This window comes from Poecilia latipinna, unplaced genomic scaffold (genome assembly GCF_001443285.1).
Source record: "Poecilia latipinna isolate Pla-1442-1.1 unplaced genomic scaffold, P_latipinna-1.0 Scaffold1923, whole genome shotgun sequence".
NCBI classification, from domain to species: domain Eukaryota; kingdom Metazoa; phylum Chordata; class Actinopteri; order Cyprinodontiformes; family Poeciliidae; genus Poecilia; species Poecilia latipinna.
Window position 1 is genome coordinate 41,672 of NW_015114539.1, and position 12,569 is coordinate 54,240.

The 12,569-nt window shown below is 37.0% G+C and overlaps 2 protein-coding genes across 2 annotated transcripts in view; both read left to right on the forward strand.

Moving 5' to 3' along the window:
- Nucleotides 1-4,872, forward strand: part of LOC106935173 (aquaporin-10-like) — a 13,063-nt gene extending 8,191 nt beyond the window's left edge. The window contains exons 3-6 of the mRNA XM_015015515.1: nt 99-236; nt 1,284-1,402; nt 1,481-1,698; nt 2,459-4,872. Coding sequence (XP_014871001.1) covers nt 99-236; nt 1,284-1,402; nt 1,481-1,698; nt 2,459-2,666 — 683 coding nt within the window. The 3' untranslated portion in view covers nt 2,667-4,872. The remainder of the gene's footprint in view (nt 1-98; nt 237-1,283; nt 1,403-1,480; nt 1,699-2,458) is intronic.
- Nucleotides 4,873-6,003: 1,131 nt separating this feature from the next.
- Nucleotides 6,004-11,660, forward strand: LOC106935174 (aquaporin-10-like). The gene is made up of 6 exons (XM_015015516.1): nt 6,004-6,680; nt 7,834-7,960; nt 8,267-8,404; nt 9,371-9,489; nt 9,573-9,790; nt 10,106-11,660. The coding sequence occupies exons 1-6, from the start codon at nt 6,561-6,563 to the stop codon at nt 10,317-10,319; spliced, it is 936 nt and encodes a 311-aa protein (XP_014871002.1). The 5' UTR covers nt 6,004-6,560; the 3' UTR covers nt 10,320-11,660.
- The last annotated feature ends 909 nt before the right edge of the window (nt 11,661-12,569 follow it).

Consider the following 12,569-nt stretch of genomic DNA (forward strand, 5'->3'; position numbering starts at 1 on the left):
TTTACTGCCACCTATCGACAATGTAGTGTACTACAGGCTATAATTCATATTTGTTAAATTAACATGGGTTACACACGTATGTCTTTATTTCTCCCCAGGTGCTCACCTGAACCCCGCTGTGTCGCTGTGTTTCTGCATTTTGGGGAAGCTGCGGTGGGGACAGCTGTTGCCCTACTGTGTGTCACAGATCTTTGGGGCTTATGTGGGAGCAGCGCTGGTCTACGCGCTCTACTACGGTTTGTCTTTCTGCTATTATTGTATGTGTTCCTGCAGTACCTGTCAGAAATGCTGACAACTTTTTTATTTTAATCCCAGAAGAAATAAAGATAAAGCCAAACCAATCAGTTCTATAAAAATAGAATAATATAGAAAAATGCAGAACATTTTGAAATAATTTAATGAATAAATAAATGAGCTCATTTCTCACCACAAAAAAAACTTGGATATATTTGGGCACCTCCTCAACGAGCCGCATATTAAGGTACAAAAACCATCAGCAATATTGTATTAGAGTTCAAATATGTTTCAGTAAAAGCATAAAATAAGGCAAATCACTGCAAAACACAGAAAAAAAAGGTGACCCACACATTATCTGATCAGCCACATTATCATCTGTCATAATTTTGGTTCCATGGTAAAATATTAAAATTGTTTTATTGCTTGGCACTGCTCAGGCAGATCAATAAAAATGACAACACTGTATTATTTTTTACAATGCTCAGGTAATATTATTTAAAATGTTAAGAGCAGCAATAACCAATGAGACAGTTTTGAAATTGGTTTAAAATATGCCGACCCCAAACTTCACTTCTTTACAGAAAAAGAAGAAAAATCAAAACTTCTAGATTTGGGAGGTTTTGTCATGTTTTAGTCTTTAGTTAAAAATGTGAGACAGTGGCTGAGGAATAAAGTGGGCTGCCATTTTAATAAAGCAAGGATTCAGCTTTTCTGCACTAGCTGCTTTTTTGATCACAATTTATTTTTCTGTGCTGTGAACATCTGCAGCAGACTGGAGTAAGTCTGAAGGGATGAAGTTTAGATAATCTGATAATTAGCGGAGCTTCAGGATTTAAAACCGGCTCAGTTGAAACAGGATTTAAGGGATCAAATAAAACACCTGCAGAGATTAAAAGTTCATTAAAGGATGCTTAATTTATTTTTCAAACTAATACTAAGACATTCAGCGCAGAGATTGTAATAATATTTAGAAAAGTAAGACATAAACCTAATCATTTTGTCTCTTGCTAAACCTGTTCTTTTTTTTTATTTTTTATTTTTTGCAGATGCTATAATGGAGTTTAGTGGAGGCGTGTTGACCGTCTATGGCCCAAGCGAAACAGCATCTATATTTGCCACGTATCCAACTGAGTACCTCCCGTTAGGAGGGGGTTTTCTGGACCAAGTCAGTGTTTATCAAGATGAAAACTGAAATCTTTAGTAGTAGAACCTTCTTTTGATTCTAAAATCTTAATTTCATCAGGTAGTGGGCACTGGAACGCTGCTGTTGTGCATCCTGAGTTTGACCGAAAAGAGGAACGCCCCCGCTCCCCCTGATCTGATTGCTCCCATAGTTGCAGGCGTCGTGCTCGGCATCATCATGTCCATGTCGGCTAACTGTGGCGCTGCTTTAAATCCCGCTCGAGACCTGGGGCCACGCCTCCTCACGCTGACTGCAGGCTGGGGAACCGAAGTCTTTACGTAAGAACGTTCTCCTGCGTTTGCTCATTCACCTCGAATTCAGCAGTCAGACAACTGAAGAATGAACACCTAACACATTTATAGGAACTCTTTGCTCTTTAGTTGCGATCTGAAAGATGAGTGACTGTTTTACTCAACGCCTGATAAGAATCTGTTGTTTGTTCCACAACACAAGCTGTGAATAGGATTTTAAGAGCCTCGTTCCACAAATACTTGGCTCACCAGATATTATCTGCTCAAGGCGGCGTGTGTTGACTCTTCAGTTTCAGGGCAAAACTCCAAAAAGATTTAAGGTGCGGCTTTCCGCTGCTGACTCATTATTTACAACACTTGCAAAGAAAAGCTGCTGCTCTTGTCGTTTTATTTATAATTCAGTTTAACAAGTGATTATTAAAAAGTGATTATTGCCTGGACTGGAAAGGGTGTCTAGGAAGATGATTACTGCAACCTATCCATTTTCCACCAGTGAGAGCCCACACATCCATTTCATATGGATATTGTTAAAGTAATTTCCTTAGGTCAAGAAAAAAAAAAATCAGAGTGCAGATTAAATTTTTCAGAGCACGTCTCAAAAGTCTTACATCAGAAAAGTCCATTTTAAGTTGACTAATATGCTTTCAAAATCTATAGAAAGGCTGATTGTGATTTTTTTGTCCCATGGACATTTAGATTTGTCTTAGTTTACAACACTGATAATGTCTTGCTACCTGGCAAACATTTAAATCTTGAACATTTTTGTAATTTTATTATTTCTCCTCAGGTCTTTCAACTACTGGTTCTGGGTACCAATTGTGGCTCCGATTATTGGGGCTCTTACAGGCACTTCTTTGTATTTGATCTTCATCGAATGGCAGCTGCCTGATGAACCACAGGAGAGTCACCCAGAAATATTCTCCATCAGTCCGAGCATCAAGCAGTCCGTCGCTTTGTGGGAAAAAGAAGAGGAACCAAAGTCGACATGTTTTTAATTCCTAAATGTTAGTGAAAGACCTTTAAGCCTTCATGCCAATGCAAATAACTACTAATTGTTCGTTCCAGTTGGTTGGTGATATTTTACAAAGATGAAGTATTTAGCTCTGCAGGTAAAACACAATCATCTCCTGAGTTATGTCAATGAACTGCGTTAATCCTACTTAAAAACTACTGTAAAATTGCTGAGGTAACATAACAGTTTTACTCTGTACTTCTCTACAATTGAAAGTTGCAGTTCAATATGCATCGGTTGCATCAAAAACTCATGTTAATCTGAACAATTAATAGTAAATTACTGTAATATGTTAACAACTTGCTGCTGTCTTTTACAAGAAGACTGTAAAATACACCCCAGCATGAACCAAAGTAATCCAAAACCGAAGCGAAAACAGATTACTAGAACAAGTTACTGAATTCTTCGGAATACTGTCAAATAAAACAAAACCGGCTGAGAAAATCAGAAACCAAGAAAACTAAACTGCATTTAAACCATAGCACAAAACCAGAACTCAAACCAACATGAGAACCAACAAGTCAGGAGAAGAACAGGAAATTTGTTTAGTGGTGATTATTGGTACTGAGACTCTTCAGTACTGTATGCTTCAGTGATTTTAACTACTTCTACCACAGGGCTCCATTCTTGAACCTGCTGCCACTTGGTGCTATTCACTCGTAATCTTTTTTTTTTTTTTTTTTAAGAAACAAGACCAGTCTCATGTTTAAGCTCAATGTCAACTGCAGCACCCTACTACGTTTATGTTCCCTGATTCATGTTATGTGACAAAACCAGTATTACAAATGGTGATGTGGGACTGTACTTTTCCTTTAAACTCAACAAATGCTAAAATGTTGACTACCTGTGCAATATGTTCTGCTGTTAAATTTTCTGCAACTACATATTCCACAGTAAAATATCAGTGGTAGCAGTTGAGTTAGTTGGCAACTCAGCCACAAAGTGGTTGGCCACTTTAAATTGTAGAGTGGGGTCAAGAGATGCTGTGGTGTGAAAAGCTGAACGTTTGCGCAAAGTCAACAACTACAGATGTCCAAGCCTTATTTTGGTCTTCACACAGAGCTCTGCATAGAGAGTGGGCTCATGTGCCTCCAATGTTTGGTACCAAAACCAAACATTGGAGGCCATCTGCAGGCTACAAGTAGATCTGAGAAGAAGATCATTTCTACAATTCAATCATTAGATTCTTCTTGCCTCAAGCAAAAATATATAGTGGGCTTGTTTGAAATAATGTATTTTCTTTTATTCATACAAGCTTGTGTCTCAGAGTCTTCTCTGGAAGATGTCATATAAGCTTCATTAAATGTGACAAATTCATACTTTTTTAATGAATAACAAGACATTTAAATTAATTTCATGCTCCCAATGTCAGAGCACCAGAAACCAACAAGTTTCTTTTAATCTCCTGGTGAAGTCCAGAGTGATTATTATATTGCATTTTCTGTGTGTGCAGAAAGTGAGGAATTAGTTCCCTGTGGTGTGAAGTAGGTGCTCAACGCTTGTTGCTGACAGAGGGAGTACTGAATTTTCCTTAAATCCTGAATATGAGTGTGTGAATGTGAATATGAATATGCAGGTGCAAGCAAACCTTAAAGGTTTATCACAAAAGTTTTTCAAATTGGCACTCCAACGCTTCCCAGATGTTCACATTCTATGTTAGTATGTCTAAAATAGAGAGAGACTAAACTAGAACTCGTCTTCTACAAGCATATTTTATATGAGTACAACTTTTTCTACAGGTCATTGAGATGTTTATAGTGCTGCACTTGTTTTTCCTTTGTTTTAACTCAGAGAAATTAATCATATCTGCACAACCAGTCATTTCTTGCTTTAAGACATATGATTTTAAAATTACGACTAAAGTTGCTGTGAAGGTGTGCAACTGACAGGTTTTTTGTTCAAATGAGGTTTTTTTAATAGACCTTTTTGCATGCGTTTGTTTAATTGCACATGCCATTGCATACTGTGTTAAAACAGATGTGTAAAGACACATTTAATCTTTCTTCTTTGTCCATAAAATGTATTCAAAATATGACAGATATGTTAAATAAATGTATAAAAAATTAAGAGTGCTGTATTGTTCACAATTTAAATTCTTACATTGTCACTTCAAGTTTTGAAAATTGATTTCATTTGGATGTTTTGTTTCAAGTAATGAATATTTTCACAACAGTGGAACAATGCTGACAATAAAGAATGCTGTAACGTTTATTTATGTGTAAGTTGTTTTTTTTTTCTTTTAAGAAGTTGTGTTGATTGATGTTTCATTTAATCTAATTTATGGTCTGTATGAAATGCAGATTGTAGTGACATAAAAGAAGTCAGATCGTGGTCAATATATTCTAGAAACCTTACCTGTAATTTGACATAAATCCTATGTAATTTAACTGAAAACCAGCAGAAATTGTGCAGAAAAGCCCTCTTTGGGCTTTCATGGTGAGCAGGTTTGCTTGGTATTACCTTATCGCTTTATAGTTTTTCTTTTTCCATCATTTGCATAAAAATATCAATATTTCAAAAGTCTGTAAGCAGCTGCTCTTTAGGTTTTTCACACCGTGAGAGTCTAATGATAAGAACAAACTGTACAGATAAGCAACTCCAAACAGAACGGTCTGATTGTCTGCTATGTACTCGTCCAAAGGACTCAGAGGAGCCCTCCTGTGAGCGATAACAGTTTTAAAACCCTGCAGGGTTACAGGAGTCCAGAGTTCAGCCAGACAGTTATTCTTTCTATGACATTAGCCCCTTAAATTCACTGATGTAAATTCATGTAAACTATATTGATGTAAATCGTTTTCCTGCTCTAAAATAATCTTGGAAAGCTCTAAATTTAAAGTATTCGTGTATTCATACGTTTTAAAGAAGGTAAAGATGAATTTTATATATTATACATACCTGAGTCAATAAAAGTTATCAAATTAAAATGTTTGTGTTTCTGAACTGTTTATATACACAGTTTATGCCTAACAAGAAAATGGTCAAGAAAAAGAAATACTCCGTTGTATATTAAGTTTGCAAAGAGAGCATTTAGAAGATGTTTTAAGTTTTCTGATGGTCATACAGTAAGTTTCTGTCCTGTAAGTGGACAGAAACAACTTGTTTTATACTCGCATACAATAAGGAAAGAAATCTCTGTGAACTAATTTTTTTGTCTCACTTCTGTAACATTAAGAAATTTGCTGACAGGTTGTAAAACATGTTTAGGAAAAATCTTTTTCGTTTTGGGAGAGAGCATACACTGGTGCAAATGCACAGATAAATGTGCATTTGTCTTTAGATATTTTATTTAGAAAATCAGAGTAAATATCAGCATATGAGAAAAGAAAAGCAAGACAGAAGAAGGTAGAATAAGTGAAACTTGACAAATACAATTCTCCTTTTATATCTCATCAGTTATGTACACGGTGCTTTCCACCCATCTCTCTCCTGCAGGGAGTTTCTCTAAGTTTCTCCCATCTCTGGTTAATTGGTACCTCTGTCCCTAAATCAAACCTGGTTCACAGGAGTTTCGGTCAGAAAAGAGAAGAAAAATCATCTTCACTGAAAACTCCGTTATCTGCTCCATAAGTATAACACTTGCTCAGAAACCTTCATCATCAGTTCATTCTTCCTAGTAAATAAGTGAAAGTTTTATTTTCCAAGACAAACACGGTGTGGGTTAAACAGCCTCTGTGAGGTCCGTTCTATTCTATTATCTGAAAATTTATGGACTCTGTTCACATTGAGCAACCTTCTGACAGAAGCAGCAAATCACATTATCTGTGACAGCGAGTCCACCGCGGTTAATAACTAAGTTATAGCCCGTAGTGTTTATCCAACTCAGTGGGGCGTTAAGGCAAACCAGAAGAGACGAGTGATACGGTCCGCACACCCTCTGATGCTCAGAGCGATTCAGCCCCAGGACAGTCAAGTCACGATGAAGCTGCGTACGCTGAGGCTGAGGAGCGCCTTGGTCCGAGAATGTATGGCTGAGTTCCTGGGAACATTTGTCTTGATGGTGAGTAACACTGGAGATGTATTAATATTTCTTAAACCTGTAAATAACCATTCAACTTGTTTCATCTGCTTTTATCCAAAAGAATAATCGGTAACCAACTCTTAAACTACTTTCAATAATTGCAGAATTTGCTGTTGCTAGGTATATATATATATATATATATATATATATATATAACCGATCATATATGTAGTCTGGATTAAGAAAAGTGTATCATGATGATAAAATAAAGTTTAATATATTGCCTGCCACATGGCATCAATATATCTTGTTGTCGGTAATTTTATTACATCATTAATTAGATATTAACAGCTGTCAGCAGTTCATCATGATTGCCTGCTTGCATAAGCTTGTTTGATATGGCAAAACAAAAAGGAAAAACAAACAGGACAGGATTGCAGTGCCATATTACGGAGAATATCTCTCCTGTCAGACTTTCCTCCGTCTTCTCTGTTTAAGACATTCTTAGGTTCACGGAAAAAATAAAAAGCTCCTCGCTACTGCTAGCATTTTTGTCTCTTTAGGAGCTCTTAAAGGGTAACTTTGGGAATAACTTTTATTTTATTTTACTTTTATATTCTCTACAGAAAAATCTTAGAATCATAGATATTCCACGATATTTCCTAAAAAAAAATGATGTCACTATGCTCCACTTTTAGTCTTAGGATTTTTTTTGAGAATATGGGCCATGATCTTTATTAAAATCTCTTGGTATTTTAAAGATCATAATGTCGTCCACTTTTACAAGGCGTCAGAGCCTCTTGAACCACATCATCGCAACTCCTCCACTGTATTTAACAGTGTGCAAATTTCTGTTTCACACCAAACCAATCTGGAGTATTTGGTGTAAAGGTTTTGGATAATTTTACTCTGGTTTGACTAAAACTCAGCGTTCAAGTTAAAGTCACTGTGTCTTCACATATTTATGCTTCATGGTGGTCAGAAGCGTGAGAAACGATACATCATTGGAGCTTTTTAAATTAAGGGTTGCATAATGTTGTGTAAAAGGCGACCGTTTCACTTTCTGGTTTATCTCAGCTGCGCAGCAGTGATATTGAAATCATGTTTCCCTCATATTCATTTCTTAACCTGAGCTTTGCAAAATAATTTTGCCTCCAACCATTTTCAGCTCCTCTCTCTGTGTACCATGCAGCTATTTGGTTGCTCTGCAGCAGCGCAGGTAAAAACCAGCCGAGACACCAAAGGTCAATATTTGTCGATCAACATGTCCTTCTCTGTGGGGGTGATGTCAGCCATGTACCTGACCAAGGGGATCTCAGGTGAAATATATCACAAATTAACATTAGCCATCACTATTTAAATTGGTTGACGTGTACAGTTATTAAAATATCACTTCTAAAACCAGCTGCGCAGTAGCTGGTTGCTTATTCTTCTCGATAAGATGAGATTTATTGCTTTTACTCCTCAAATGTATCGCTGGAAATCTTTAAAAAAAAATAAATAAAATTGTCGTTAAGTTTTTAAGAGCGTTCTTTTGACTGACTTATTTATCTTGTGGAGATAATCTCATAAACCATCAGATTCTTGTAACTTTCTTTTTCACTTCTCCTACGTTTCGCCCTCAGGAGCCCATCTGAACCCCGCAGTCACTCTAAGTTTCTGTGTCTTGAGGAAGGTGAAGTGGGGGAGGCTGGTACCGTACTGCCTCTCCCAAGTGCTCGGGGCATATGTGGCATCGGCGCTGGCCTTCATGGTTTACTACGGTTGGTCTTTCTGTAATCACTGGATTATCTTCATACAAACCTGCTCTGATTTATTACCAGCAGCGTGAATGCAAACAAACAAGTACTGAACCAAGAATAATCCTTCAAGAAAATTCTTCAAACTCAGTAACTGACATAGTTAAATGGTAGATTCTTGAAGTAGATGATTGAAATAGGGACAGAGAAACCCATCATGAAAATTATTTTGTTTTTTTTTAAAAGCTAATTGACCAAAAGAAATATTGAATTTAAAAAATTTCTGGAGGTTCAATCAACTTTGGATTTCGTTCTGGCTTCTCTAATGTCTAACTGGGCTCATATAAACTCAGTGATCTCTAAAGAAAGAGGCTGAACTCGTTCTTTCTCCATCTGACGTGTTGTACCTGCCACTGCCTGGGATATTGTGTCCATTGTAATCAAGCTCAGAACCAACAGCCCTGAACAGGTTTAACTGGACTAGGTTCTGCATTAACGCCACCCCAACATCCTGAAGTGCAGCCCAATCGTTGTACCAACCAAAATCTGTCTGCAGCAGTGGTTTTAAACGTCTACAAAAGTAGACTACAGCAGTGTCAGCCAACATGAAATCCTACATCTTACAATGTCCTGGGTGTTCTTTGTTCAGGTGTCTATTACTTCTCATTTCATTTCAATATATTTAAATGCAGATTTCCTGAGAGAAAACTGTCCTCTCCCATTGCCCTCCATGGTAATAAGAGATTGGCACTAACCTAAATTAACAAACAAATGAAATACGTTTCAAAATACATATTAGAAAGTGAAAATTATTGGCAGAGGTTTTCAATACACCAATATTTTTTGCAATCTCCTACTTCATGGAGTAACTTGAGACACTTTATATAAGGCTATTCTGAAATGTCAGAATTGGTTTGTTTGCATTCACATCAGAAAATGTTTTTATTCAGGCAATGTTTGCAGTTAATTTTTTTAATGTTTCTGTTGCAGATGCTATAATGGAGTTTAGTGGAGGCGTGTTGACTGTTTATGGCCCAAATGAAACAGCATCTATATTTGCAACGTATCCATCCCAGTACCTCACGTTAGGGAGGAGTTTCCTTGATCAAGTACGAGTTTACCAGAATCAAACCATTGCTTTGTCAATTTTTCACCAACCATCAGCAAAACGTTTAAATGTTCCTGTCTTCAGGTAGTGGGGACTTTGTTACTGATGCTGTGCATCGTGAGTTTGGAGGAAAAGAGGAACACCCCCGCTCCATCTGGTCTGATTCCTCCAATAGTTGCAACAATTGTCCTCGGGATCTCCATGTCCATGTCGGCTAACTGCGGAGCTGCAATAAATCCCGCTCGTGACCTGGGGCCACGCCTTTTCACTCTGACTGCAGGCTGGGGAACCGAAGTCTTTACGTAAGAACTTTTATCTTGTTTTTGCTTATGTATAATAAAATTTCACACTAAAGAGAAAAGCACATATTTATACAGCTGAGATAAACAGACATTATTTTCTGTTTCTCAGAAAATTGTGTCTTTCTGAAAGATACATGCCACCTCTTCAGAGAACTGATAATCAAATGTCTGTTTCTTCCAGTCAAAGCTCTTCAAATGAACTTAAGAACCCTGCAAATTTACAAAGCAGCATTCACAAGTTGTTATGTTTTTCACAAACAGAAACTATGATCCTGAAGCTCTTTCCTCAGGTTTTAAACTGCGATTTCTTTTCAGGTGTTACAATTACTGGTTCTGGGTCCCAATAGTGGCTCCACTTATTGGAGGCCCTTTGGGTTCTTGTCTTTACTTGGTCTTCGTCGAATGGCAGCTGCCCACTCCAGAACTTCCTCAGGACAGGAGGACAACAGTCTCCACCATCAGCAACAGCATCAAAGAGCCGGCCACCAGCTGGGGAACAGGAGACAACTTAAAGTCAACATATTTTTAGTCACTGATCGGTAGCAAATCAATACACATGGCATAAAATAATAAATCTGACTGGTTGGTCGTAAATTGAGGATGTTCAGGTATTTATAGATGCTGGTAAATCGCACACGTCTTAAGAGCTTCTGTTAACAGAGTTATAATTATTTCTTTTTCTCAATAACTATACACTTGCGGAAACATTTTAGCACAATCATGCTGTTTGTTACATTAAACCTCTGTGTATTTCCATTTTTCAAAACCATGTTCCCACTTTGCCTCCCTGATATAATCAGTGAAATGGTTTCCTAGAATGAAGCCGCGATATGATTGAAGGGTTACCTGTCCAGGGTGTACCCTGCCTCTCAACAAAGAACTGGGGAGGCAGGGTGAGATTTGGAGACACTGATCCTCATTCTGGCTGCCTCATAGATCGTAATCTGATGAAGCCAGTAGAACCATATCATCTGTAAAGAGCAAATACGCAATCCTAAGGCCACCAAAATGGAATCCCCTCAATAATTTGTCTACACCTAGACTTTCTGTCCAAAGGGCAGACTTGGTGCGATCCAACTCTCACTGGAAACCATTCCAACTTACTGCCGGCATCGTGGATCAATCTCTGGCACCGGTCGAACTGGGAATTAATAGCCCGTATAAAAGGGCATGGTACCCCATACTTGACACACTATTGTTTGGCGTTTCTTAAATTAGTCAATCCAAGAGTGCTACTCGTTTTCTTCGCAATGACTGGCTCTAGCCTCTAGAGCAGAAATGAGGAAGTTAACTTCTGCTAAGATGGTTTCCAGGGTGCATTTTACTGTAAATATCCTGTTTGAACTGTTCAAATAATCAGTTGTATGTGTTTTCTAAGAGAGTTTCAGGTATTCACAGATAATTGCAGGCAGCTATCCATGAATAACAGGATAGCTTGTCTAATGATACAAGAAAAAAATATAGTTTTTACGCAAACATTTAGACAAAACACTTTAAAACTTACTCCTCGTGCTTTAAGACCTCAGGGGACTTTAGTGAGAATTGTTTTGACTCGACCTGAAGTACAGCAAAGCAATCTGAAGTGGCCCGTAAGAGGTGAAAAGTTTGATCCAATGTGTGTTTGTGTACAACATATTAAAGAGAAAATTTTCAGTTTATTATAGTAGTGATATCTAGGAAACTTGTATCGGTAGTGCATTTTTCATGTCATTTTCCACACTATGTATAAAGCAAACAGCACCACGCTATTAGACTGTGAAAATTATGCATGTTGCAAACAATATATACACTTTGAATTTTAAGCTTTCTGAACTCAACCAGCAGAGGAAAATGGGTATTCATTAAAGAAATAAAGTTGTTTTTTTTTACATCAATGTTGTTGTTCATTATGATATTGATTCATTGTATCAGCAAAGAGATAACTTTCTATGAAATGCCTCAGTGAGCAGTAGGCGCAGATCAAACAAAGATATTAAAGTGGTTGTAGAAAGTGAGGAAATATATTTACTTATCTGCAAGGTTGTAATGCTCTACTTAATAAAGCAATCATTAGATAAGTCCATGTGAAGCTCTGCTGTTAGGTTTTGATTTATGAACAGCATAAAAGGCTTGTAAATACAACAACTTACAACCATTCAGCCAAACATTTGGTTTCTGTTAATCCCAGTTATGATCCACGTGACTTCAAGGTGTTACAAAAATATGATTTTTACTCTAAGCATGCCACAATTTTTCTGTTCTGCTTGAACTATTTATAAAAGATAAAATTTAATGTTAAAAAAAAAAAAGTCTTTATCACAGTTTTCTTTTCTGATCACACAATGTAGCATCTGAGTTTAAGTCTGGACCAAAATGCAGAACTTGGAATAATCAAACTGAGTATTTGATGATGAAATAAAATAAATCACAGCACAAGTGAAGAAGAACGTGGAAATGACTAGAAGGACTAAACAGAGACAACTGGGAACAGCTGAGGGAAAATGCAGGTAAAGGAGAATCGTGTGATGGACAGCAGCTGAGGGAAGGTGAAAAATTAGCAGAGAGATGAACTAGGAGTCAGAGAAGTTACAAATTAAGAGGGGGGAAAATAAGACTAATAAAAAAAATTCAAAAGCACAAAGAACAAAACTAACAATTAAATAAACTAACACAAACGAACAAACTTATAGGTCAAGATTCAAGAAAGTAAATAAACAAATGATCAAAACAAAAACAAATGAAACCCATTTGTTTTTACTTATTTATTCATTAGCACAGTAATAGAATATAATGTTATAAA

What these genes read in the sequence shown, in the direction of transcription:
- LOC106935174 (XM_015015516.1), top strand. Translation starts at nt 6,561, where the DNA reads ATGCTCAGAGCGATTCAGCCCCAGGACAGTCAAGTCACGATGAAGCTG. An exon ending in TGGGAACATTTGTCTTGATG is followed by an intron (nt 6,681 to 7,833) that starts GTGAGTAACACT and finishes TGTACCATGCAG; the next exon opens with CTATTTGGTTGCTCTGCAGC. An exon ending in GGCCTTCATGGTTTACTACG is followed by an intron (nt 8,405 to 9,370) that starts GTTGGTCTTTCT and finishes TTTCTGTTGCAG; the next exon opens with ATGCTATAATGGAGTTTAGT.